Source organism: Danio rerio, chromosome 6, assembly GCF_049306965.1.
Source record: "Danio rerio strain Tuebingen ecotype United States chromosome 6, GRCz12tu, whole genome shotgun sequence".
Lineage (NCBI taxonomy): Eukaryota > Metazoa > Chordata > Actinopteri > Cypriniformes > Danionidae > Danio > Danio rerio.
This window is the reverse complement of record NC_133181.1, coordinates 43,478,575-43,505,701: the sequence shown is the minus strand read 5'-3', so window position 1 is coordinate 43,505,701 and position 27,127 is coordinate 43,478,575. Positions and strand designations below refer to the sequence as shown.

The 27,127-nt window shown below is 38.2% G+C and overlaps 1 protein-coding gene across 6 annotated transcripts; it reads right to left on the bottom strand.

The window, feature by feature from the left end:
• Positions 1-1,126: 1,126 nt before the first annotated feature.
• Positions 1,127-26,506, bottom strand: eif4enif1 (eukaryotic translation initiation factor 4E nuclear import factor 1). 6 transcript variants are annotated; one of them, XM_068221718.2, is made up of 20 exons: positions 26,427-26,506; positions 25,836-25,924; positions 23,024-23,160; positions 21,177-21,250; positions 19,398-19,525; positions 19,028-19,302; positions 18,746-18,944; positions 18,506-18,663; positions 17,642-17,780; positions 10,892-11,068; positions 10,383-10,657; positions 9,822-9,905; positions 8,531-8,657; positions 8,331-8,401; positions 7,913-8,046; positions 6,361-6,436; positions 6,061-6,190; positions 5,639-5,977; positions 5,337-5,513; positions 1,127-2,218 (listed from the first exon to the last, which is right to left on the bottom strand). In XM_068221718.2, the coding sequence occupies exons 3-20, from the start codon at positions 23,102-23,104 to the stop codon at positions 2,028-2,030; spliced, it is 2,835 nt and encodes a 944-aa protein (XP_068077819.1). In that variant the 5' UTR covers positions 23,105-23,160; positions 25,836-25,924; positions 26,427-26,506; the 3' UTR covers positions 1,127-2,027.
• Between the last annotated feature and the right edge of the window lie 621 nt (positions 26,507-27,127).

Genomic DNA, 27,127 nt, shown 5'->3' with positions numbered 1-27,127 from the left:
AATAGTGACAACAGTTCATTATAGGCTTCTCTGAAACTGGGAATATTTCACTTTTAATTTTATTTAACAAACCAACACAATCTCATGGCAATTGATGTTTTGACGCATATAGCGAGCTTGTTTTGAAGTGCTTCACCTCAAATGCCATTCATTATTCTTGTTTATAGATAACCGACCAACAAAAGATACATTAATCTTAAGATAAAAATTATACCAAACAAAAAAATTTGTTTCTTAAAGATATTTTGTCTAAGAAAAATACATGAATTATATTTGTTTGTGCCCCAAATGTGTTTGTGTTTTGAAATAAGATTTTTTTTTTTTTTAATTGAAGTTGAGATGAGAAATAATTTTATAGCAACACTTGTGGCTGCTTTGGGAAATAATGCTCATCGTAGAAATCACAGGATTACTGAGCGTGAAGGAGCGTGTAATCTGGCACATTTCTACGCAAGTCAAGATTTTATCAGAGGGGGGTGGGGGGATGAGGATTGTGTGATCTGATCATTGTATAAATGATAAAAAAATTAATAATATCATTATCCTTTACACTTTAATTATACAATCTTGTGATGCGACTATTGCACATACACACACTGCAATGTTGATGCTCAATGTATTGTTCAGCCCCTAATCCCATTAAGAAAAGCAAGCATTGTGTCCCTGTTTTTGATTTCTATATTTGACTATTCTTTTCAAACTTTACATTTTCTTGGTTAATGCATTATCTGTTGTCCTTGGGTTTGTGAAAAGCCCTATAAATACAAAGCAATATTGCACTGAATAGGAAAACAACACCCAAGCCAAGTGGCCATGAGACTGCAAAAGAATGGCAAAGGAAGGGAGAACAGCTTGGACATGCATGGATAACACTAATATGCACTCAAGTTAAAGCACCAAGGACACCCTTAAACAAATTGCAGCATAAAAATCATGACATTAGCCATTTTTTCTAAATGTTCAAAGGAAGAACAGAGGATGGAGCATTTTGTTGAAATGAAATATGTATATAAAAAAGGCAAAGAAGGTTGCAACAAACTATTAATTTCTTTCTCTGGCATCTGAAGTGTTTTTTTTCCCATTCAGACAAACTAAAACCTTGAAAATAAACAAGTCAGAAATGCAATTATGTGAATGATTTTTTTATTTAGCTTTTTATATTTATTAACTATTTGTGCTTCTTAAATTAATAGCACATTACTTAATTGCGAACCCCTGCCACCCTAAAACAAATGTGATTCAGAGCAGTGCTTCTCATACAGTGACTAAGAAGACTGGCTAGAGGAGGATGGGAGGGTTTTTCTCTTTAAAAAAAAAAAAAAAGAAAAAGAAAAAGGAAAAAAAAAAAAAAGGAAACAAAGGCACAACTAGCATTTGCTTCTTGGGTTGGAAGAGTGTCCCCTCTTTGAGAACATTCTGGCTTCAATATTCCAGCAAAAGTTTCAAGGGCCTGTATCTCTGGATCCGGGATGCATTAAACTGCTACAAATGGGAACATCTCCTTTCCAACAAACTAGCAGTGCCGCCCATTCATAATCAACTTTACATGGAAAACATTGTGCAGACATTGTGTGACTGGACAAAGAGCGAGCACGTTTTCTGTTCCCCAACAGCAGGAGAACCTTCCCCACAAGCACAGAAGGAAAACCAAAAAGAAAAAAAGTCACTTCTTTGTACAAGATGGAAAAAGAAAATCAATTCCCATAATCTGTACAATTCAGGCCTATACATTATTTACTTTACTGCAAAATCTGAAATCTCCAGAAGAACAAAACATCCTACATCGTGACAGCGGCAGGAAAAATAAAACATTTTCCTTCTCAACTTCAGGCCTTCTTAAAGAATAAACAAAACAGAACTGCAAGGGATTCCGACAGAGCACAGGAAAAGAAAAAAAATATAGACGGGGCTCTGACATCTGTACACAATGGTAGAAATCAAAAAGTTCACATATCTCCAACTAGAGGATCATGGGGAAGGGAAGGTTTGTGTTGCTTCACTCCTGCTGATTGGTCAGAGGATTGTCATCACTGGCGGAACTCGAGCTCATCAACACTGATCACTTTAGTGGAAGGCATGGAAGGGAGAGGCTGCTGCAGCATGTCTGAACCAAACCACTTGGCCAGGCCCAGAGGGGGACTTGCACCTCTCCGCTGGTTTGTCCGATGGGGACCGTGGCTCTGGGACTGGGGGCCTCCTGAGGGAGCCACATGAAGATCTGAAGAGAAAATAGGCGTTAAAACCCAGACACACAAATGAAATGTGCAAAGATACTCTCTTCAGCTTCAACAATAGTAAACATTGAACTGTTTAAACTGCTTTTGCCACAGCCATATCACCCTGCAGCCCAAGACCAGTTACTCACTGAAGACAAGCAGGGCTGAACCTGGTCAGTATCTGGATGGGAGACCACATGGGAAAACTTTGGGTTGCTGTTGAAGTTGTTTTAGAGAGGCCAGCATGGGGCGCTCAACCTGTCGTCTGTGTAAGTCCTAATGCCCCAGTAAAGTGAAGGGGTCACTATATTGGCAGTGGGTGCCGTCTTTCGGATGAGACGTTAAACAAAGGTCCTGACTTCTGTGGTCATTAAAAAAAATCCCATGGCACTTCTCGTAATGAGTAAGGGTGTAACCTCAGTGTTCTGGCCAAAGTCCCTCAATCGGCCCTTACGATAATGGCCTCTCAATCATCCCCATCCACCAAATTGGCTCCATCACTGTCTCTACTCTCCCAATAGCTGGTGTGTGGTGAGTGCACCAGCCCCGTTGTCCTGTGGCTGCAGTAGCATCATCCAAGTGAATGCTGCACACTAGTGGTGGTGTGGAGAGAGACTTTAAATACTGTTTTTGCACATGCTACATTTTACGGAAACTTATTAACATTGTTCAAAGTGCATGTTTGTGCAGATGTGGACCCACTGGACAATCCTGTACATTTAGGCACACTTTATTAGGTACACCTTACTAGTACCAGGTTGGATGCACTTTTGCCTTCTGAACTGCCTTAATTTTTCGTGGCGTGGATTAAACAAGGTTCTGGAAATATTCCTCAGAGATTTTGGTCCATATTGACATGATAGCATCACGCAGTTATTGCAGATTTGTCAGCTGCACATACACGATACGAATCTCCTGTTCCACCACATCCTTAAAAGGCCATGACACCCCCCCACTTTCGGTTAAAGTCTACTTCAGAATTTTTTCAAAAGAAGCATGATTAATGGGCGTGGAGCTCCGCGAGCATCGGGCAGGAGTAGGCGTAGCCAGCAGGGGAGAAGGCGAGCGTGAGCGAACAACTGTTGTTGTCAGTTAGCTCACAAAATGAGACAAACCATGAGAAGACACATGAGTTTATAGTTTACAAAGTTAAAATGCAAAGAAATGAACAGTGCCCTGCTACATTTGTTATTCGTAATTTCATATACACAACCACAATTTATATCATTATAAAGATAAGTGTGTTAATGTAAACCCTATAAATGAGGACTTCTCCCTCAATCCCCGTATCCAGCAGACTCAGTGCAGCAGGTCTCCTAACCTGTCTATTTTAACCATTAGCCCTGCTGGTAATCTGGAGGATTTAGGCAAATACAGCATTACAGTGATGTGTCTGAATGTGAACGAACTCCTGATAAAAGACAGCATCCGCCATTCTCTAATTCTCGTACTTCTCTCCTGGCAAAAATGCTTGCAGCACACACACAGCTTTGCTGTATGATCGGCCCTGACAAAATCGAGGGGAAAACCATGCAACAAACCCTGTGGATCATGGAAACAAACGCATATGAGCCTTTATGAACGGCTAAATACTGTGTGCCGTGGGTCCATGTCTCACAGCTCGGGCTTGACACTGGCAGGTCTGGCAGGTCTCATGAATAATTAAGCAGCCGGCTCTTCTCATAGGATAAGAAAACTCCGCTATGAATAATAATGAGAAACCGACGCGTCATCATTGCACTTGCAGTACTGCGCTACGTCGCCGATTTTGATCCCGCCCCAAAAATCATTAAACCCGGAAGCTGAAATTAGCTGACAAAAGCTCAAAATTATCCAGTTTTCCCCACAATTAAAGCTGACCGGTGCTAACATTTGCTTAACTGATGCTCAACACACACAAATCTGTTAATATTAAAAAAAAAAAGTTCTCCAGGGTGTCCTGAACCTTTAAGGTGCTCTGTTGGATTGGGTTCTGGTGACTGTGGAGGACATTTGAGGACAGTGAACTCATTGTCATGTTCAAGAAACCAGTCTGAGATGATTCAAGCTTTATAACATGGTGTTATCCTGCTGGAAGTTGCCATCAGAAGATGGGTATAGTGTGGTCATCAATGGATGGACATGGTCAGCAACAATACTCCGGTAGACTGTGGCAATGACACAATACTCGGTTGTTTCTAATGGGCCCAAATTGTGCCAAGAAAACATCCTCCACACCATTACACCACTACCAACCTGAACCGTTGATTCAAGACAGGATGGATCCATGCTTTCATGTTGTTGACACCCAATTCTGACCCCACCATCCGAATGTCACAGCAGAAATCGAGACAGACCAAGCAATATTTTTCCAATCTTCTATAGTCCAATTTTGGTGAGCTTCTGCAAACTGTAGCTTCAGTTTCCTGTTCTTAGCTGACAGGAGTGGCAACTAGTGTGGTCTTATGATGATGTAGCCCATTTGCCAAAAGGTTTGAGGTGTTGTGCGTTCAGAGATGCTTTTCTGCATACCTCGGCTGTAACGAGTGCTTATTTGAGTTGTGGTTGCCTTTCTATCAGCTCAAACTATTCTGGTCATTCTCCTCTGACAACAAGAAGACACTTGGGCCCACAGAACTGCCGCTTACTGCATATTTTCTCTTTTTTGGACCACTCTATAAACCCAAGAGATGGTCGTGCGTGGAAAAAAAAAAAAAAAAAAAAATTGCAGGAGATCAGCAATTTTTGAAATCCTCAGATCAGCCCCGTACTAATGCTCGGTTTGAACTGCAGCAGATCGTCTTGTAGATCCTCTACATGCCTAAATGCCATTGCGTTTCTGCCATGTGATTGGCTAATTAGAAATTTGCGTTCATTATTTAATATACATTAAAGGTAAAACCAATTTACAATGTAATATTTTAAATATTACAACTTGTTTTAGAATAAATGCAGCCTTTAATTCGCATGGCAGTACCAAAAGTTACCACTAGATAAAATTGGTATTTCAATTATATCCATTTCCAGTCATTTTTGACCTCAAACACAAGCACGAGTCTTTTTCAGGACAAAACTTAGCTTTTGAAACACTGAAATTTGATTAAATGTTGTTAATTGATATTAAATGTTGGTAGTACATACTGGGTCTCTGCTGCTGTTGTAGCTGTTGTTGCATGACTGCTAACTGCACGTGTGTTCCTGCAGCTCTGGGGGCCATAAGCGGATGTCCAGCAGGACTAAGTGGATACAGAGGCTGTCCTAAAAGTGCTGGAGGCAAACCCTGAAGCTGAGACAGGTCCACAGCCTGAGGAAACATGCCTAAGGGAGAGAAAAAAAATGATAATGATGATAATAATAATAATAATAATAATTCTCAATTTGCAATAGGAACACATCATGTAAAGAGCTTTGAGTTTCTAATCCTTTCAGAGACTAAAACCAACCTGTTTGTAATAATGTGGGTCCGAGCTGTTGAGCCTGGATGCCCTGAGCCAGCATCCTTTGCATCACACCGGGGTGAAGCTGGGGTGGAGGTCTGACCAAGGGGACGTGAGGAAGCAGAGGGACCGGATACATCTGGGGTCTGGGGAAAGGAGACGAAGGCCCTGGGGACAGCATGGTGGGAGTGTGGGGGCCTGTTACCGATGGTGGCCTGGGCCGCTCTGGGTCTTTGATATGGCGGTTTTGAGTGGGAACAGGGGTGGAGCAGGCTTTTACCCCACCAGTCTGAGGACCACTGGTGTCTACGTCTTCCAGGAAGGAACTGGGAGATGGAGGTCCATCTATAAAACATGTAAGAGAGTTTAGACAAGTTAAAGAAGAAAAAAAAAATGGGAGAGGGAAAGACTTGAGCATGGTTTCATACCGTCCTGTGAGTTATGAGAGTTCACAGTCTCCTCTTTGCTTCCTGGTCTACTCCCAAGATCATCCCGACTTTTCTCTTTTGACTCATACATTTTTTTGATCACAGAGGTGGGAGTGAAGGATGGAGACAACTGGAGATGGAGGAAAAAAAAAAAAAAAAAAAAAAAAGTTACATTTTTCATGTTTAGTCAACAGATTACTAACAGGTTACCTAATGATTAACAGACACTGTAAAATATAATTATGGAATGACATGGGTTCAAAAGACTCTATTAATTACAATCTTTTAGATTCGACTTACGACACTTGTAACTGTACTGCCAGGTGATGTCCGGCCAGGTAAGTGAGGAACAGGTGAACGGTTCATCCGAGTTGGCCTACAAAATAGGAGATACAGAGCTCAAAACTGATTTTACACTGTATATACGGTTAATCTGGCCCTTTATTTACTCCATCTTTTATGATTCAAATTTTTTATTTTCTTCAGTAATTTAACAGTACCATCAGTTTACACATTTTTACATCCATTCAACACCATCCTTTTCCCCTCCACTCCCCAAAAGCGGCAGTTACAGTAATTAGATGTTCCTAACATAAATCCAGTAGATAAAGATAAATACTCAAATAAAAAAAAGCACATACAGAAAAATAATAGTAAAAATAAATAAACTAAATAATTCAATAATAATAATAATAATAAATACTTTCACCATGCGTCTCACCACAGTGACCTTATTCATCCTCCAAAATGCCAAATAATTTCCCTATCTTGTCTGAAAAGCATCCAATTTATCAAGTAATCTGTGTCATTTTTTATATGCTGCCACCTTTCCCAATTCTGTAACCCATTCTTGAAATGCTGGACCTAGTGAACGACATCCCCTCTTAATAATTTATCTTTCAATCATAATACTTATTTCAATCCACTTAAACATCTTCTCGTCAGACCCCAACACGAACAGGTCTTCCAGTACATATATTTTAGGACAAAACGAAAAGCAGCATCTAGAAACATCCTGAACGTAATTGTGCACTTTAACCCAGAATTCTGTTTTAAAATACAGGGACCACAGAGCATGCATTCAATCTCCTTTTTCGCTCTCACATCTCCAACATTCAGAGTCCTTCTACCCAAGCCTGAAAAGACTACTGAGACCAATAAAAACTATACAATTTTTTTTATTGTATTAAGCATACTCCAACATTTCTTGAAATTAGAGTTTTGGCAAATTTTCTTTGCAAAATGAATCATTTAAATCTTTACTCCAAACACTTTTAAGCACAGAACGGAACCTACAGCACATCTTTTTCATTAACATTTTTTTTTACACTGAAACTTCATGGCCTTTGCTATATGCTCTAAAAATTACCGATAAACTCTAGTCATCTTCTGGAGCTCGACTACCAGTCTTATAAGTACTATTTAATAGATGTCTAATCTGTAAGTATCTCTAAAACTGATTTTTGTCGAGGCAAAAATATTGGTTTAACTGGTTAAATGATTTTAAATTGTCATTTTCAAAAGGATCCCCTTAACTTAAAAACAACATTCTTTATCCATTCCTTGCAAAGAAATTTAGATTTTCCAATACACAGTTTGGGATACAGCCATTATTTACCCCATCAAAATGAACAGCATAGTTAAGAGTATATATATATATATATATATATATATATATATATATATACACACACACACACACACACACACACACACACGAGCACGCACGCACATTACTTACATAGAACATCTTACAATATAGGCGTATAAATGTACTGAAATGCATCTCTGTTCACAAGTTGAACTATTATAACACCAGTGACCTGCTTTAATCTTGGATAATCAAAATTACCTGTTACGAAACATCTTATCATGAGCCTGTTTGTTGTAGGCTTGTTGGTACTGTGGGCGATTAAGAACTGCCAAATCCTGCTGAAACAAAGCTTCAAGATTGGTCTGGTCCACTCCCATTGGCAAAGCTCTCATCTAAAAAAAAAATAAATAAAAAAAAATATTCAAGTTAATCTAAAACCAATAACCTCTTAATGCTGTCATTTCGGTTTAATGTTTGTTTTTTAGAGGGAAAAAAGCACATCATTGGGAATGTGGATGTTCAGCAAACACTATACTGCTTCTACTAATAAAAAAAAACTTCTGAGTATGCACAAAATTACTAGGCTGCAAGTCACTTAACAGCCATTTATTTCAATGAACCTTACCAAAAAAAAAAAAAAAAAAAAAAGTTTAAATCTATATTCTTTGAATCTTACCGGTTGTGTATTCCTGGCCCGGTGCAAGTCTGGAATTTGATCCAACACTGTTTGCGGACCACCATGGAACCCTAAGAATGGAGGGGTAAAAGCCATGGCATTACATTCAAACCATAAACTTCAATTTAGGTTTTGGCTTTTTTTTTTCTCCCACATAGAACCTCCCTCTATTGGAATAAAATAATTTACATCTAACTTACCGGTTGCAGGTGACATGCCTGGGAAAAAGTCCTGCATCTGTGATCTCTGTGGGAAAAGTGGGGGTGAAGCACGGTGGTGTATGAGGCCTGGTACAGGAACAGGGCCATGGGGGGTAACCAACAACTCCTAAAACACACAGGAAAATAGCACAGGCTCTTGTTTGCGTGCTTTAACACCTATACATCTTCAAGAACAGCATCATAATGCAAGAAGACAAAAATAGGATTAATTTATTTTTTAATAAAAAAGCAATTTAACTACACTGCTAGTAGTTTCACCTTGACCCACTGAATGCTGACTGAGTGCTGGAAGCATATGAAAAGGGTTTTAAAATGCTCATCTGACTGGATGAATTCGGAAAGATTTAGGAGATGCATCTAAAATTCAGTAATCATCCTGGGAAAAAAAACGGTGCTTTTCCACGGCATGGTACGATAAAGCTCACTTTCAGAGTCTTATTCACTTGGTTTCGAACCTAATACTTTGTTTAGTACCACCTAAGGTGAGCTTGCAAGTGACCCTTTACTAAAATGTGAGGTATGCACATTGATTGGTGAGACAAGAATCCCTACCAGTGTCATTTCATTTGTGACATGAGACCCCAAACCAGCAATGTTTATAAGTCAGCAGCAGCCACTGCTCAAGAATACCATTTCATCCGTAGCATGCATTGTCTGTTTGTGTTGGTTTGTCACATTTGTTTGTTTGTTTGTTTGTTGCCTTTGTGATAACATCACAGCAGTAGAGGCAGCAGTCAAGCTATTAGTGTATAGAAATAAACTAAATGCTGGGTTTTCAAAGGTATAAATAGTTCATGGCATAGTTCAAGTGTTATCGTTACTATATATATATATATATATATATATATATATATATATATATATATGTGTATGTGTATGTGTGTGTGTGTGTGTGTGTGTGTGTGTGTGTGTGTGTGTGTGTGTGTGTGTGTGTGTGTGTGTGTGTGTGTGTGTGTGTGTATGTATGTGTGTATGCATGCATGCATGCATGCATGCATACATGTGCGTGCGTGCGTGCGTGTGTGTGTGTGTGTGTGTGTGTACATATATATATTTTTTTATTGTTTAACAGATACCATTAATATGGCACCCTTTCGGTTAACAGTGAATCGGTTATGAGTATCCCTATCAGTTACTGAAAAAAAAATGTATAAATAAAATAAAACAAAAAAATAAGTACATAGGGTTTCACAGATTTCATGGCAAGCATTAAATGAAGTGAACAAACTAAACATTGTCAAATGAAATAAATAAGACTTTGACAGGTCACCTGAAAGATGTTTTTTTGCTGAGGTGCAGGTACCTGTGCCTCAGTCAAGGACACAAGAACAGGATCCACTGACTGCTGCTGTGGCTGAACACAAAAGCAGAGGAAGTGAAGAAAAAAAAAAAAAAACTACAATCACATTATTACTATTACTTTACATTTCAATCAAAAATGAATATTATAAGACAGCATGTACACCATTCGTCCATCAAGACCTTTTGTTAACATCACAAACATTGATCGTACCAGACATTGCTTGAATAAAATAGCCAAGCATGTCACAAAACAGTCACATATGCCAAGCCATGCATGCAAAAGTCAGCCACAATTGCCAAACACAAATTTATGCCCATCACTAGTCAAAATAAACTCTCATTTACTACCCCAAACTAGCAAGCAAACAGCACTATAGTACATTGCATGATACATACTTTGAGGTGGGTATTATCTGAGGGAAACTCCCAGTATACAGTTGGACTCACACAAGCAGCTTTACCTGAGGTTGGACAGCATGCAGCAAGCGATACAAAAACATGCAAACACAACCACCGGCTGCATACTTACATTGGTCCCGCTGGCTTTTGGAAGGGTGGGCAGAGTTCCACTTGCCTTCATGGTGTTCACTAATTTATTAAATGCAGACATATCAGAGTCTCGTGGTCGTGCTGTAGTCTTGGCTCCTCCTGTCAAAGCCTCTTCCAGGTGCTCTGCCATGAAAGGAGTTCCACCACCTCCACTCGACTGCCTTTGAGGTAATGATGGAGCAGGTTCAGGCTGCACCTTTAGTCCTTTCAGACCCACCTCCACTTCCTCTAGAGACAACACCACACCTGAACTCGCTGAAAGAGGCAAGATAAACTTAATATCATTCATTTACTGCAATTTTACAATGCACATCATTGATTAGGGGGCCAGAAATGTAGTCCGTTACAGATTCAGTTTGATTATATTTTAAAAGAAAAAATATATACACTCCATTGATGAAATATAAAAAAACTAAAATTCACAAAAATTAATAATTAAAAAAACGTTAATATAAGTGTAGAATATAAAATACACAGGATAGTACTCACTGCTCTCTTTTAGGTGAGCCTTGTTAACATTTAGGCTGGACAGGAGAGGTTTCAGGTCAATATTGGCTTTATGCAGTAGCTCTAGTATGTCCACCTTCTCCTTGTGTTCCGCTGAAGAGATGGGGGTGAAGTACAAAGACGGACCCTGATTCAGAGATCCAGTATGTGGATCGAGACCTGACAAATCACAGCAAACACCACAGTATAGTGATCCACAGATACACCACTACATTTATATTAACATTTATTTATTCTTAAAGGTGGCATTTAAACTAGGCAAAGACTAAAACCAAAGACTGACACACAACAGCCTTAGGAAAATGATCCAATGGATGGCATCCAAGGGTGTACCAATATATCATATGAAAAATCATAAAAGAAAATGCACCGAAGCAAACGATGACTTGAAATATTGAACTTGTTTTTTTTCTGCAAGACTCAGCTTACTGAACTTATCGGGTATGATTGACCTAAAATATGTTAATTACATCAAGCTGACTCCAACGCACATGCAAACACACACACTCTGCATCGGTCACTTTGTGTAACATTGGACTGCTAGTTACCACATACTACCTCCCTGTTATAATATTTTTAAGACAGTCACTATCATATTTACAGGCTTTTTGCACTATATACTGTTTTGTATCACATTGTACTTTTTGCACTATATGCGGTTTTGAATCTCCACAACTCTGGTTTGCACTCCTTGCCATGTGCCCTTAAGTGAAACAGTATTGTTTACAAAAAAAAATCTTGTTTTATATTCTTCTTCTTCTTCTTCTTCTTATTATTATTATTATTATTATTATTATTATAACAATAACATTTGTATATATAATAATATAATTTATATTATTATTTAGATTAGCTTATATGTGTAATTGTATTTATTGTAACTTCTTTAAAATTCTACTTTCTGTATTAATATTTTATGTTCAGAATCTAGGATATGAGATAACGCAATAACGCAATAATGATTCTTTGTACGTCCTGAACATGTGGTTGAAATGCCAAACAGTCTTTGGTCGGTGCCAATAGCCTAGTGGTTCAGTGCACTAACATATAGCACCATATTGCTCATAGCGACCAGAGTTCGATTCCCGGCTCAAGGTCCTTTGCTGGCCCTTCCCCTCTCTCTGCTCCCAATGCTTTCCTGTCTGTAACTGCCACTGTCCCCACCAAACTAAAGGTGAAAAACCCCTTTTATTTATAAAAAAAAATAATAATAAAAAACCCTCACCTTGTCGTACAAAGTCGCATAATGATGTTTAATGGTCTCAAAAAACAAAGAACAAAAAGAAAACAATTGTAGAAAAAGTAAAGTAATTTCTGAGCTCACTTTTGTTCGTTTAGAACAGGGAATGTTTGCCCACGGATAAAGCCTACATCAGTGTTCCCTGAACTGTTTGCAGGACATATTTTTGCCAGGTTTTTTTTACCATATGATTAAGAATTTTTTTTTAAATAAAAATGAATAATAATAATAAAAAATAAATAAAAATAATAATAATGATCTTTTTATAGCATACAGTAGAGACAGTAGCTACGTTTCTATGAACTTATGCACATTTTGGATATCGGCATAAAGCAGAATCAAGAGCGTCTGTGCTCCACATCTCACACCTTTAAACAGCACCCTGCGTTCACTGCGTGTCAGGATTGTCTTGAGGGCGTACTCGCACTACGTACAATTGCCTTGAACTGGGCCAAAACACGCTTGTCCCCCTCTCCCGTCTCCCCCGACGGCCTGCACTCACATTGCATTCGCGCCTGAGCACGTTTACGTCATCGATGATGCGCTCAGCACAGTGGAGATTTTAGTTATATCGTTTTAGCAGTTTGAGATTTAGTGACACGCAGTCAAATATTTTGCAGAACAGATCAGCCACTTTTGACACTCTAAGTCCTAGCGCTGCAGGAATTAGGAAGTTTGCTAAAGGTGCAGCTGTCGTGCAGTGAGGGGTTTGCGTCGTTAATAATTTGACAGTTTGCGTTCATTGAACAGTAAGAATGATTAATAAATCCATATGAAACAGTCCATTAAAAGTCTCATCTCATCTTCAGTTTCGGGCTCAGGCCCACTTTGCACCCAAACTACAAGCGTACTGCACCTAAGCCCAAGTGAACCGTGTTCTGGCACACCTCTTCCAACGGGGCCAGGGCCGGCAAACTGAACCGCGCCTGAGCCAAATTCAGAGCACTCACTTCTTAAACAATCCAGGAATCGGGCCAAGGCACAGTTCGGATAGCATAGTGCGAGTACGCCCTGAGGCGCAAGTCACCTATTAAATGAAGAAAAGATTCACGCCACTTCTACCACAGCAAATTCTGTCTTTACTGTTGATATTAAGCACCAGTTAATCAAGTGACTATTTTGTTCGCTTTGACTCATTGGATGAAAACACTGCTTTATTCGCAAGTCTTTTATGCAGCATTCCAGTTTTTTGCGCATAAGGGTAATTTGCATTTTTGGATGGAGACATAGCTAGTGTTGTATTTCAGCATCAAACCTAATATCAAAACCTGAGGGTATCACACCCCTATACACATCAGATTACATGTTTTATTCTGTCATTTGGTTATGCTTCTGTCTGCCAGCTCCAACAAGTTGTAATGAAAACATGCAGCTATTTTTTTTTTATAAACTGTGAGTGCATCTGTGCCATTATTGGCCAATTTGAGTTTTGTGCCCGTTTTTACATAATGAACAAGTTCTTTACATGTGCTAGTTCCCAATCCTGCAACCTCAGAGAGGGTGGGGGAGCAACTCATTAGCATTTAAAGAGATAAGCAAAAACGGCTCACTGTGAACTGAGGTGTATTTGACAGGGCAAAAAGGGTGTTTATGTCCTTTGATCAATTTATCAAAAGTTTTTTTTTATAGATTTTAATCAAGAACCTGAAAAAAAAAACAACTTGTGTAAAACAGGCATTTGAGCCACCTTTAACCAACACTATGAAACTGCAGGCCCGGCGACCCAACCGCACACTAAAGGCTGATTTATACTTCTGCGTCAAACGCCGGCGTATGCTACGGCGCTGACGCATAGCCCTTCGCCGTGGCCGTCGCTGACGTGCACCTCTCAAAAAAATGTAACTACACGTCGCAACGACGCGTAGGGCAAGCTCTGTGATTGGTCGACTTGGTAGCGCTGACGAGTCTGGGCGGGACCGAGAGCAGCGCGAATGGTGCGAGCCTGATGAAGCGATTGTTTACAATTGTGGAGTTCCGTGAAGGAGCTCCGGATGAAAAGTTTTGTTTTGTTTTGTGTTTACCTTATAGTTAAAGTTGTTGCACGTCCGCCGGTTCCTGCCTCAAAATGAGCGAGTTTGAGCCACTTGTACATCCCGGAAGTGTTCAGGCAAAGCAAAATAGCACCGAAGAAACTCGACACAGAGGAACATTTACACCTCACTGCCAACTAGCGTTTCAGAAGGGTTAATGCAGACCAACAGAGACAGCGCGCAGAAGTATAAATGCACAGCTACACGCGTTGCATGCACCGTGGGTTACGCCGGTCACTTGACGCAGAAGTATAAACCAGGCTTCAGACCTGCACGCTCAGACAGCTAGACCTGCACTTCCAGACCTTAACAGTGCCACCTGCTGTTTAAAAAGAGCGACTATCCTGAATTCAGCTGCTTATAAAAATTGCAACAAACTATTTTTCTACTATAAAACATTACGTTATGAGTGAATTCATTATTATATAAAATAAACATACTACATTGATTGTGTTGTATTTTTATTAATTGCATTTTTAAATAGATAATCAGTTTTTTTCCACTTATTTTCAGACACTTATCATATCACTGTTTTGTATTAAGTTGAGGGAATTAATATTATCTTCATATACAATAAATTTCTTCGCATACAATAAATTATAGTACTCTGGGTAATTCTCACAACAAACTGTACTTTTTCATGAGGTCCTACAAATCATCAAACTGTAAACAATGCAGAGAAAAATGGTGAAAAATAATAATTTAGTTAATAATTATGTTTTTACGTAGAAAATAACATCAAATAAAATAAATGCTTTACATTGTTGGGGAGATTTTTCAATTCTTGAGCAAATAACAGTGGAAATATCTGCAGCATTTGGTGCACTGTATTAGTGTTAGCAGAGACCACCCTGTTTAAATTGTAATATCAATCTAGGACAAAAAAATACACAAATCACAAGCAAATTATTTTAGCTTTAACCTAAGAGAGCTCATTTTGTAAATTCTATGCAGAGTAACTGATATTTTGATTTTCAAAAAACTTTTGTAATCATTACAGAACTTATTAATAATTTATAAAGTGTTATTGTGTTACTGTCTTTGGTAGCCCTTTCAGATCGATAATACAGTAATATGTACTGTAGCCCTACATGGCACTAAAATATCTTTCAAATAATAATCGCATTATATATTAAATATTTTATTTTAACACTTTTGCTTTTGTTTTTTTATTTTGCCAGAAAACATTGCTAGAAAATTGTTCCAAAAAAGGTACAATAAAACCGAAATAGGAGCAAGCTGTAAATATAATTTAATATAATATAATTTTTTTTTAGAATATAAATATACTAATTTTGATCAATTTAAACACCGAAATGATTGTTTGAATTTTCAGGAATTGCTTTAACAATCAATAACCTTACTGGCGTGTCTGATGTTGCTACTTGCTATAAAGTGCTGGTCTGAGCGTGCAGTTGGGTCTCCGTACCTGCTGCTTCACCCTACCCAACAGCAGGTAGCACTGTCAGAGAAAACGATAGGTCTAGAAGTGCAGGTCTGGGCATGCAGGTCTGAGCAAGCAGTTGGGTCTCCAGGCCTGCAGCTTCACCTTACTCCCTTTAACACTGCTTATCAACTTAATAAAAACAGACAAACCTTGAATTCAAGCATAATGCTCTAGAAATAACTTCAGCTGAATTTCTGTTAAGTCAACCTTGCCTATTTGTTTCCTTTTAATGTATTTAGTCTCCTCAAACGTTTGTCTGCTCTGGATTAGTAAGCACCAAGTCAGCCAAGTTTGTTGTTTAACCAAAAAATAAAAATAAATAAATACTTTGATAATTTTGTCCACATTTGATAAGACTAGAACTTAGCCCATGGTCGGGTCTAGTCACAGATAAACAGAATAGCAGTCCTTTGTGTAGAAAATAGGGATGCAACGATTGTAGATTTTGGTTAACCGATTATAGTCGGAGAAATAATCATGGTTTCATGGTTATCATGCTTTCATTCATTTTAAAGTCACCACTAGTTTAGAAAAATCACATGAAATTATTGCTACTCAGTAACCACATAATACAGCACAAAATAACATTAAAAACAAACAATAGTCCATTTCTCTATTTTTACACTGTATATAAATGATAGAATAATAAATAAATGAATTTAAAAAATGTATTTATCTAATGCAGGGCTTAACATTAACTTAAGGGAGCACCCATCAAAAACGAATGAGCACCACTGCAAATTACAGATTTATTGTATTTTAAAACAGCATCAATGCGGACTAACAACAACCAGAAACAACTAGCTTATTCTGTTATTGATATTTGTGCAATAATTTCAAATAAATGTACAATAATTATAAAATATTAATAATGATGACGACAATAATACTAACATTAAATAACATTATTATGCTACCTTGAATGAGAGTTATGTGCTATAAAAAGTCCTGCTGTTACTTTGAGAAAAAAAATCTATGGTTTGCATCAAACAAAAATGAAGCACTGCAGTAAGAAATATACATTTTGTACTATTGTTTTTATAAGCATGTCACTATAATAACCAGAAGGATAGGACAAAAGAAAGGAAGAAAAGTCTTACTTCTACTACTCTTTAAAAGCTTCGGTGTGTCATTTTAAATGCTCAGTCTTGTTTTCATTTTTCCGTGTTTGTGGAAAAAAGCAAGAGAGCCGGCCCAATATATGTGGCGCAGAGCAGCAAATCTCACGATGACCACCTGCACAGTACCGTTCTGTCATGAGTCGAAGTTTCAGTATAAACTTTGTATAGATCTTTGCCGAAGAAGCTCGACTTTACTAAGTTTGATTTTACATTTAGCATCCATTTGTGCTGAACACGCAGTGAATGCAACGCATCGAGATTCGGGCTATTAGACAGCCAATCCACTCCGAGTCTTTCTGCACTCTCTCTGTAAGCACTCGATTAATCTCCGCTGGTGGATCAATATTCACCACATTATTGCTCTCATTGACACCAATACTTGTAACTTTAAATGGGTTTGCAAACCTGTATACTTTTCATTGCTTCGTCCTTAAACTTCAGCCGTTCCCTCCATTGAAAATAATGAACTTTCACGAGCTTGCCTTAGTTAATAGCCTCAGTCATAATTAATTCAGTGTGCATGGTTATTAGTCTCAGTGTACAAACTAGCACACAGTTTGCATAACTTTGTTTAGTTGCTGCAGTTTTGTTCTGTGCAGAAACGCGGTGTTGAGAAGCCTTTACGATTAAATAACCATGACGAATTAAAGCGCGGTTAATAGTGAAACCGGTTATTGCATCTCTAGCAGAAAAATGGGCATTTAGATGACTAGGTAGAACAGTTGGTTAAAAAGCCTAAAGGAATTATTAACATTTAACAAAAATATTTAGTTAAAATGCTAAATGGGGAGTTTAAATAGGAAAACAGAGGGTATCAGTAACAGTTCTAAGCTCAATATCAGTCAAAACCTACAACCAGAGCTAGGTGAAGAGACTGGAGTAGAAAAGATTTACCTGCCAATCTCTCCAACTCCTCATGTGGTGTGGACCGTAGACTGCTGGAGCGGCTGCCAGAGGGACTTCTGTTACTGGAGAACCAGCGGCTAAAACGGCTGGCCATGACTGGACCATCAGCAAGAACATCTTCAATCATCTGGAGGAGGAAAAAAAAGAAACCAATTGTTTAAACGGTTACAGCATAGAAGCAGGAAACGGCCTTGGGGAGTGAGTGACACTTACGTGAAGAGTGTCTGCAGACTGCTTAGCACAATGGGGTGAAAATGGGCATTGTGGAGAATTGGTTCAATTACAAGAATCCCACTTAAATTCCAAATAGCAAGTCTAATTTTGTACAGTCAAGATGTGCATCCCCAAAGTTTCAACAGAGTTATTACAATCCTTATAGAGTCAGATGGGCATAAATTTGCATTTCATTGAGCTTTCAGTAGAACAAAACTTAACAAATAGCTTGATGCCATACAACCATAAAACCAACAATTTCACATTTCTAACAGCAATGTCATCATCATTTGAACCATTCTGCAATCATCAGTACATAAAGTACTATTGTTACATCAATTCATTTAGTGGGCGCTTCAAAAGATTTATAATCCATTACAAAGAATCACATTAGAACATAAGCCAGAAAGAGACACTACTGAAGAGATGTAAAAAATAAGAGAACCTTGAATAGTAGAGAGTCCTGTTATAGGACAGGGACTGAGAAGAGTGATTAAAAGTCCCCAGAAAGCACCTAATAACCTCAAACGTCTCTCAACCTTAGGTGTGATTTGCTGTGTACTGCTTCTCCCTTTAAAGACAACCCAGATATTCTGTGCCAATCACCCATAGAAACATGCAGTGCTCCCCATATCTTACCGAAGCCAGACCAGGCATGGTCTTTTCAAGATTGAAGAACTCATTGAAGTCAAAATCTCCAGGGGTTTGCTCAGGAAGCTCAGCATGTGGAACCTCTTGATCAGCTCCTGACTCCCGAACTACTTCAGGGCCGTCTGAAAGTCCACCATTGCATTCAACTATAGAAAAAAAGAGATTGAATAAATACAAGCCCACCGATGATCGCACTTTTGTTTGAGACCCGTTTCCTACAGCACATGCCTTCTTTAACGGACTCTGGCCTCTTCTTGGAACGTTTGGTCCTCCGTTTGTCATCCTCCAAGATTTTGTCATCAAAGCCAATGAGCTCAATGGTCTCAGACTGACTAGTGGGTCCACCAGAGAACCACTCTGGCTCCTCTTCTGCATACGAGTCATTTCTTCTCCTCTCACTGAACACTCTTTTGTCTCCAAAATCTCTCTGTAGAAGGCAAACAACATTGTCACTGTGCAAACACTACAGGAAATAGATAAGAACCTCTGCATCAATTTCTAGCACAATACCCTAAATCGCTTATCCTTGAAGTCACGCTCTCGGTCTCGCTCCCTCTCTTTGTCAACCCGTGCATCCCTTTCAAAAACGCGTGATGCCATGATGCGGCCACTGCCGATGCGTCGTGCTCCCCCCAAACGGAGAGACTCATTTTCTTTGTTCTCCAGAGGGCTGGTGGGTCGGCGAGGGAGGGCGGTTTGTGCAACTTGACAGCCACCACCAAAACTACGACGTTGCGGACTTAGAACCACCTCTAGATCATCATCTTTTACACGTTCCCTGGGATCTGAGGAAGAGAAAGATCATTTAAGATAAACATCCTCCAGCAAACGGGTTTTAATGGCACCTTATTTGATTTGATGAAGCTATTTGTTCAATTACCTGCAATTCTTCGTTTAAGTGGCACCCTATCGTCTACATAGTCTTTCTTGTAACCTTCTGTAGGACAACTGGACTCTGAAGAGGGATATAGTGAAGCATGCCATTTTTCAGGATCCCAGACGCCATCGCTATGAAGGAGACAGTACAGTTAATGCATAAAATTATAAAATAATATACAAGCCTCAGATAATTTAAAAGCCATTCTAAGATGTCAAAATATAAGCCACGTTTTAACAATACTTAGTAAAGTCAAAAGACAAATGACTACAGTAAGTGAATTCTTTTCAATTAATTGAGAGGAGCAGTTTGTTATGTGCTCCAGAACCACTGGTAAGATTAGGATAACACTAGGGGTCCATTCTTCATACCTTGCTTAAATGATCCAAGATGATTTGGCAGATCCTGAATCTTTTAATCTTGATATCTGATCTTTGGCTAATTTGGATCAAACAAGTTTGCGATTCAGATCAAAATATCTGCATAAACTGATCTGAGATCACTGCATGTATCAATCCTTGAAATCATGATCAGCAATACAACGACTGGCTGATGGCACAGCAGCATAATGACATCATCTGATTAATATTTAACTTTGGCTTTTTTTGTGGGCTGCAGGCTTTTCACATTCATGTGTCAAAAGCATTAGGCAATTTATTTAGCTATACATTTAAAACAGATTTTCTTTATTATAGTAGCCTAGGCCTATTCAAGTTTATTAATGAATTTTGATATCAGTTAAAGTCTCTGCAACGATCCTGGATTGTATTAAGTCATCAATAATCAAATCCAGCTCATGGAGTAATCCATGTAAAAAGATCAGACCCAAGATGTCAATGGCTAAAGCACGTTTCACATCACAAACGTGAGCAGAGCATGTTTTTTTTTTTTTGTCTCCATCTTAAAAGATTAGAGCAGCAGTGCAAGCGGGTGGGTCTATTTTTGCCGCGCTGCAATTAAAGTGACAGTGCATTATGACCAATGAATGAAAGTAGAAAGTAGCAATTTTACCCAATAAATGCATTAATAATATCCAATGATTTTATATATTCATAAAAATGTAATAAGTTCAATCAACTTAAATGATTAAACAGCAACACTTATTTATTTGGGCCCGACCTACAAAACATAATTTAAAACAATTTAGTACGAGTTTTGCTTAGTAAGTTGCAGACTAGTTTGATGATGCATGAATATCATAACTACATTGTATACATATTATGACTAAGCCTACAACATCCTGACAATCAAAAACAAAATGACATGTCACAGGCGATAGTCTTCTGATAGAGTGCACCTAATAAGACATAAATGACACTCCTCAGAGCACAACCATACAGTTCTTCAGGATATCTATAAATTTGTCAAATAAAAAGTTGCAGGTTAAGGAAACAGCATAGAAAGTTGTCGCAGGCCTTGGTGCAGATGAAATATTAAAAAGAAAATGATTTTTATAAGTGTGTTTATAGATGGGTAACTAGATAGAATAGACAGAGATAGATTGATCTGTGTAGTAGCTGGCGATGAGCTGTGCGCTGCAGATGCAGTCGGTGTGAAAGGCAAATGCCTGCAAGCTGATTCTGCGCTCCATACAAGCTGCACACGCGTACACGCTCTGCTTGCCCTTGCTGTGTGAAACGTGTAAAAAGCCAATGAAAAGATTCAAGTTTCAGTATAGGACGATTGTAGCCGAACTTTCAACTGATGTCCTTTTTGCAAACAGTATCCAGAAGATGGTTCCACACATGGTGTTAGAACAATTGAAAATAAAATAAAGTTTACCTGTCATATTTCTCTGACAGACATTCTGGCCTCTCATTTGAAATTGGCAATTCTTTGATTTCCATAAGCTCTTCCTGCAAAAACACACAGCAGATTAAGAAAAACTGAACAAAACATTTCAAAACTGCAACATTTAGTGTGCTTTCACACTAGCTTGCTTGGTATGCACCAAGATTCATCTGAATTTGTTAAAATGGATGCTTGCCCCAAACTTAAGTATGCTTCATTTAAAGGCTATATGGTTTGTGAAAATATGAAAGCAATCCCACTAAACTGTGGGAGCAAGGCCCGATGACTCCTTGATTCTCTAAACCTGTGGATTCTCACACAGAGAGAAGGCCTACATCATTTCTGCTTTCCTTCAGAAGATAAGGTCCCCCACTGCATGCTCTATAAATTGTCAAGTACACTGAAAGGAGAAGGAAAGTGCTACGGTATGCTCACACTTTAGATGCAAAGGGAAGGTCTCAGTTACAGTTGCTAAATGATTTTTCACTAAATTTATGCCAACCCACCTATTATAAATTGTTGGTGACAAAACGATTTTTTAAATTAGAAGTATGTTACAGATTTTCAGACAAGAACATATGTTGGCCACCCATAGTTTGTAAGCAGCAGAGCTTCTTGAGCACTGTCATGAAAAAAAATCTAATAACAGCATTTAAAATAAATTAAAACAATAGAAAGAAATAAAGTTAATTATAAAAAAGGAACCTGAAACAACTGAACTTCAATTAAAACTAACTAATCGATTCAAAGGGGCTTTCGATCTGTTATATACTGGGAGCCTGGTTCCACAAGGTCCCCTTAAGCCTGATTTATACTTCTGCGTCAGGTGACCGGCGTAACCCACGGCGCAGGCAACGCGCGTGGCTGTGCATTTATACTTCTGCGCGCTGTCTCTGCCGGTCTGCATTAACACTTCCGAAACGCTAGTTGGCAGTGAGGTGTAAATGTTCCTCTGTGTCAAGTTTCTTCGCTACTTTTTTGCATTTCCTGAACACTTCCGGGATGTACAAGTGGCTCAAACTCGCTCATTTTGAGGCAGGAACCGGCGGACGTGCAACAACTTTAACTATGAGGTAAACACAAAACAAAACTTTCCATCCGGAGCTCCTTCACGGGACTCCACACTTGTAAACAATCGCTCGCGCGGCGTCCCGCCATTCGCGCGCCTCTCGGTCCCGCCCAGACTCGTCAGCGCTACCAAGCCGACCAATCACAGAGCTTATGCTACGCGTCGTTGCGACGTGTAGTTACATTTTTTGAGAGGTGCACGTCAGTGACGGCGATGGCCACGGCGAAGGGCTATGCGTCAGCGCCGTAGCATACGCCGGTGTTTGACGCAGAAGTATAAATCAGGCTTTATTGTGCTGGTTGCATTTGAATTGACAAGGATGTCTGAAGTAATGACAGTGTACTCTTGTAATAAATTTTTTTTTTTTAACCTTGTAACAGAGTCATAATGCCAATGAAACTGACAGTTTTGTAGGATGCATGTAGGGCTCAAAAAAATTAGGCTGGTTAATCTTGCTTTTGAAAACTTGTATTGTCAACAGCTAATACATAACGATTGCAGAAAAGCAAGTCACCACAGTGCATTTATCAGTATCACACCTTTTTCACTTGCATGTACAAGACATTAAAGAAAATAGGTTTCTAATTTGGTTTAATTGAAGCCAAATTCAAAGCCATGCATGATTACATCATCCTTAATTGCGTAGTAGATTTTAAACTGTAAAATGTTACGAAAGTTAATGCTGATCAAAGTAAGTTGAACTAGATCATCAAAACACGAGGGCAAATTTGCTCCTCATGTGATTGTTGCTTTAAAGGACTGTTCTCACCTTGGTATACCTATAGGCAGAGGTCATTACGGAGTCCTTAATTGGGTCCACCAAGTTTTCACCATTTTCGTCCTTCTCCATGACTGTGGTGGCTGGTCAAACTGAAGAGAAGCCCAAATACCAGACGCTCTAGGCACCTGTCAGATACTGTAGTGTTAGTTTAACTGCTGCATCAATGTACTGCAACATTATTTGGAAAGATCTTAAACAACTACAACATCTTTTAAAGGTATAATGGGTTATATGCACAGCTAGTGTTTTCCAGCCAATGATGTACTTCCGGTGAAAAATTTGTGACTATTTTCAATTTCATGAGGTTCTTTTTACAGCAGCGATGTTGTAATGCTTTAATCTATTTACCTGATTATATTTGAAATGCATCCATTTGGTTATAAAACCATAAAAAGAGAGGCTGACATAAATGTAAAGTCTATGTGCATATACCCCATTCACTCCAAAAAAACAATATACGGTTTATTTATTCATCCTTAGGCCATTCAATATGAAGGGGACTTTTTCACCAGTAGAACATTAAAATATATTTTTAGTATTTAGTGATATTTCTATTAGGGATGCTCCAATCAATTGGTTGGAGATCCGAATCGGCCGATAATTACAATTCAAGACTTGTTTTTTTTTTTCTTTGTAAAGTTGCTTCTGAACGCTGCATGTATGCAAAATCCTTAATTTATTATCTTAGGTAAGGAGTTATACTCATACTTGAAGGGTAATTGTGCTTATGCAATGGTTAAGTTATATAAAGCTTAAAGAATTTGTATTTGTAATCTATACAAGTTGATCATTATTCTGGTTCTGATATCATGTTTTTTTTTTTTTACCTCTCAAATTATCATAAGCTGCTAACATGCATTTTATTTATCACCAGGGACAACAGTTCCAGGTAGGCCTGTGCAATTAATCAAAATTGAATCGCAATTTGAAAAGTTACAATTAGCTAAATCGCAAGAGGCAGTGATAGGGAATATATGCATTCATTTAATTTCCCCCACCCAGAGAAAATGTGTGACTGCCATCTGTGTATGAAAGTCTTACTAGCCAATCGAGAGAGCATGCTTTCATTCTGCCCAATCAGAACCTTTCAATCCGTCTTATATCTGTCGTGTTAGTATGCTGAGTGTTCTGTATTTTTAGAATTATAAAATTTTATATTTTTTTAAACATTTGTTTAAGATACATTATTTCCCTAATCTGAGTTGAACTTGTTTACAAAAAGGTAAGGTAATTTTATTTGTGCTTACTGTTTGCTCTAGAGCAGAGTTGACCAAAGTTGGCCCCGCGGGCCAAAGTTGGCCCATTGTAACCTTTGATTTGGCCTATCATCCCATCTGAGAGGAGAGCAAGTATGTTGAAGAGGGTTGGTGTGAACGTCTTACGGTTTTAGAGAGCGTCATTTTTTATTTGATGTAACCTTTTTTTTGGTTTGTTATATTGCTGAGCAAAAAAAAAAGCAAACAGAAATGAAATGTTTCAATTAAATGCAAATTAATCAGAATGAAAAAAATAAATGTAAATACTGTCACTCAACGGATAAAGGACTATGTAGAAGACATAGGCAGGAAAATCTAGGCATAAACTAGTGTAAATTTGTTATACATTGTTTTGTTTTTACTGTAATAAATTTTTTTTTTTAAATGCTGTATTAGTTAATTGAAAGCAATGTTTTCTAGTCAGTTTTAAGCATTATTAAATGAAATAGAAAATTACCCGTGGTAAATAACCCTATGGGCAGCACAGTGGGTAGCACAATCGTCTACCCACACAGCAAGGTCACTGGTTTGAGCCCCGGCTGGGTCAGTTGGCATTTCTGTGTGGAGTTTGCATGTTCTCCCTGTGTTTGCATGGGTTTCATCTGGGTGCTCCGGTTTCCCCAACATGTCCAAAGACTTATGGTACAGGTGAATTGGGTAAACATACGCTGGATAAGTTGGCGGTTCATTACACTGTGGCGACTCCAAATTAATAAAGGGAATAAGTCAAAAAGAAAATTGATGAAATTACCCCACCTATATTTGCCTTCGACCCATTCGCCTCAATCAACTTTGATTTTTGGCCGTTCATAAGAATAATGTTTAGGCACCCCTACTCTAGAAAAAAATGAGTTTAATTACTGAATATTTAAAAACTAATTTGAATAAATGTTGGAGTAAGTTAATAACTATCGAGTTCTTTATCTAACACACTGCATTTTAGCAGTAAGGAGCTTTGATGCAGATTGAGCTTAAGCTTGACTACAAAATTAAAATCTCAAATTAAATCACAATATATCAAAACAATTGCAATTGGATATTTTCCTCAAAATCGCACAGCTCTAGATACAGGTACATTACAATTTAAAAAATAAAAAATAAAACTTACAATAAGAAAAAAACAGTTCAACAACAAATAAATCTCCTACATTTTAATGACATTAAAAGCAAATTAACATTTCTGACTGAACTATCCTCTTTATAACAACCAAGTTATCTAGATTAAAACCAGTGAGTAACTGAGCGTGATTATACAAACAAGCATCTTAGCAAGTATAAAAACTCCTCAGTCAGCGAAGACTTCAAATAAAATTGAACTTGAATCCATTAAGACGGATATAAGGTGTAGCGATTTAATATGATGTAAATGTCTGGCTCGTGTGTAATATGAGAAGCTGCTGTATTAGCAAATGACGAGGCAGACTGCAAACAAACTGCAAAAAGCCTAACCAGCCAGATGCTAAAGCACGAATCTAAACTTTCAATCTATGAATAACTAAAATATTCTAAAAAATAAGTGTTGGTCAGCACATTTATCAACTCACCTGATATTTGAAACGGTGTCACAGCACCTTCTCTGTCCCCGCCGGGTTACCTCAGTTAGCTAGCTTCTGGCTACCTGTCTTATACCAAACTACAAGAAATGCCGGAGTCAGTCCAGAATTCAGAAAGGACGCGGATGAAGTTTCCTGCATAAAAATAAAGTTTCTCTATCGACGGTGTTGAAGGGGGTTCAGATATCGCTTGTCACTCCAGGTGGAATCGTTAATTGACAGAGAGGAGCATCTCATTAGCAAACTGGCTACACTTATCAAGCCGACGCCGAGGATTTATTTAGGTTCTTACAGACGAACGACTATTTGTCCAGACTTTAATTGTACCTTTGGTTTATTTCTCCTTTGGGTTTTTTCGTGGGAGCGATAAACATGGAAAAACGCCGTGTTTGTTTGTTTATTTATAGGCTAGTGAGCCAGGTTAGCGGGCTAGGAAACTTATCCACACTCATAAATCTGAACAGCGCAGGTCTAAAGCGCGCTAGTAAATTAAAGCTCACGTATATTAGGAATAAATCGGGCGGAAATTTTGGTTCGACGACTTAATTAAAGCTTGTATTCCGGCTTCTACCATCAATGTACCTCGGGGTACTTTCTCAGAGCTCTCTCTTTCGTCTCTGTTCAGTCGCAGAGCGGCGAATTTCTTCAGATCTCTGACTGGTTCTGAGAAAGGCCCCAATCAAGGATTATATAGCTTCTAATCACGCCTTCTCTAAAGTTTTACGAAACTAGGTCTTATTTTTGATGAAGATTTCAAATGTTACAATACAGAATGTGAAATTATGAGGTTAGAAGTGTGTATTTTATACAACGCTGTTTACAAGAGGCGTTAAAGAATTTTGAACACGAATATGTTTCAGGCATTCAACGCGGCCACCCTTTATAAATTGTAGTCACGTGACAGGATCTAACACGCTCAGTTAAGTTTTTTTTATTCAGGTTGAGTTTGTTTTTGTTGGTTGGTTTACAGGATTTTGAGCAAAACTAAGAGCTTTTTATGAAGAGATTATATTTAGTTAAAAGCGTTTTATACATGTTCAAAGGCATGACGTTTTATACATGTTCAAAGGCATAAGTAAAATATCAATTGCTCTTTATAAAGTCTGCATCGATAATAGGAATAATAGTAATGCTATTAATATTAATAACACATTATTTTGAAATAAAATTATTACATTTTAAAAAGTAAAATTGTATTTTTACATCATACAACAGAATTTTTAAACATACGTTTAATAATTTAACCTACATTTTTAAACTGTTATTTTTAATGAGGCCTTTGA

What these genes read in the sequence shown, in the direction of transcription:
- eif4enif1 (XM_073952945.1), bottom strand. Translation starts at nt 23,104, where the DNA reads ATGGAGAAGGACGAAAATGGTGAAAACTTGGTGGACCCAATTAAGGAC. An exon ending in ACTTAAACGAAGAATTGCAG is followed by an intron (nt 19,303 to 19,397) that starts GTAATTGAACAA and finishes TCTCTTCCTCAG; the next exon opens with ATCCCAGGGAACGTGTAAAA. An exon ending in GCCAGAGTCCGTTAAAGAAG is followed by an intron (nt 18,664 to 18,745) that starts GCATGTGCTGTA and finishes TTTTTTCTATAG; the next exon opens with TTGAATGCAATGGTGGACTT.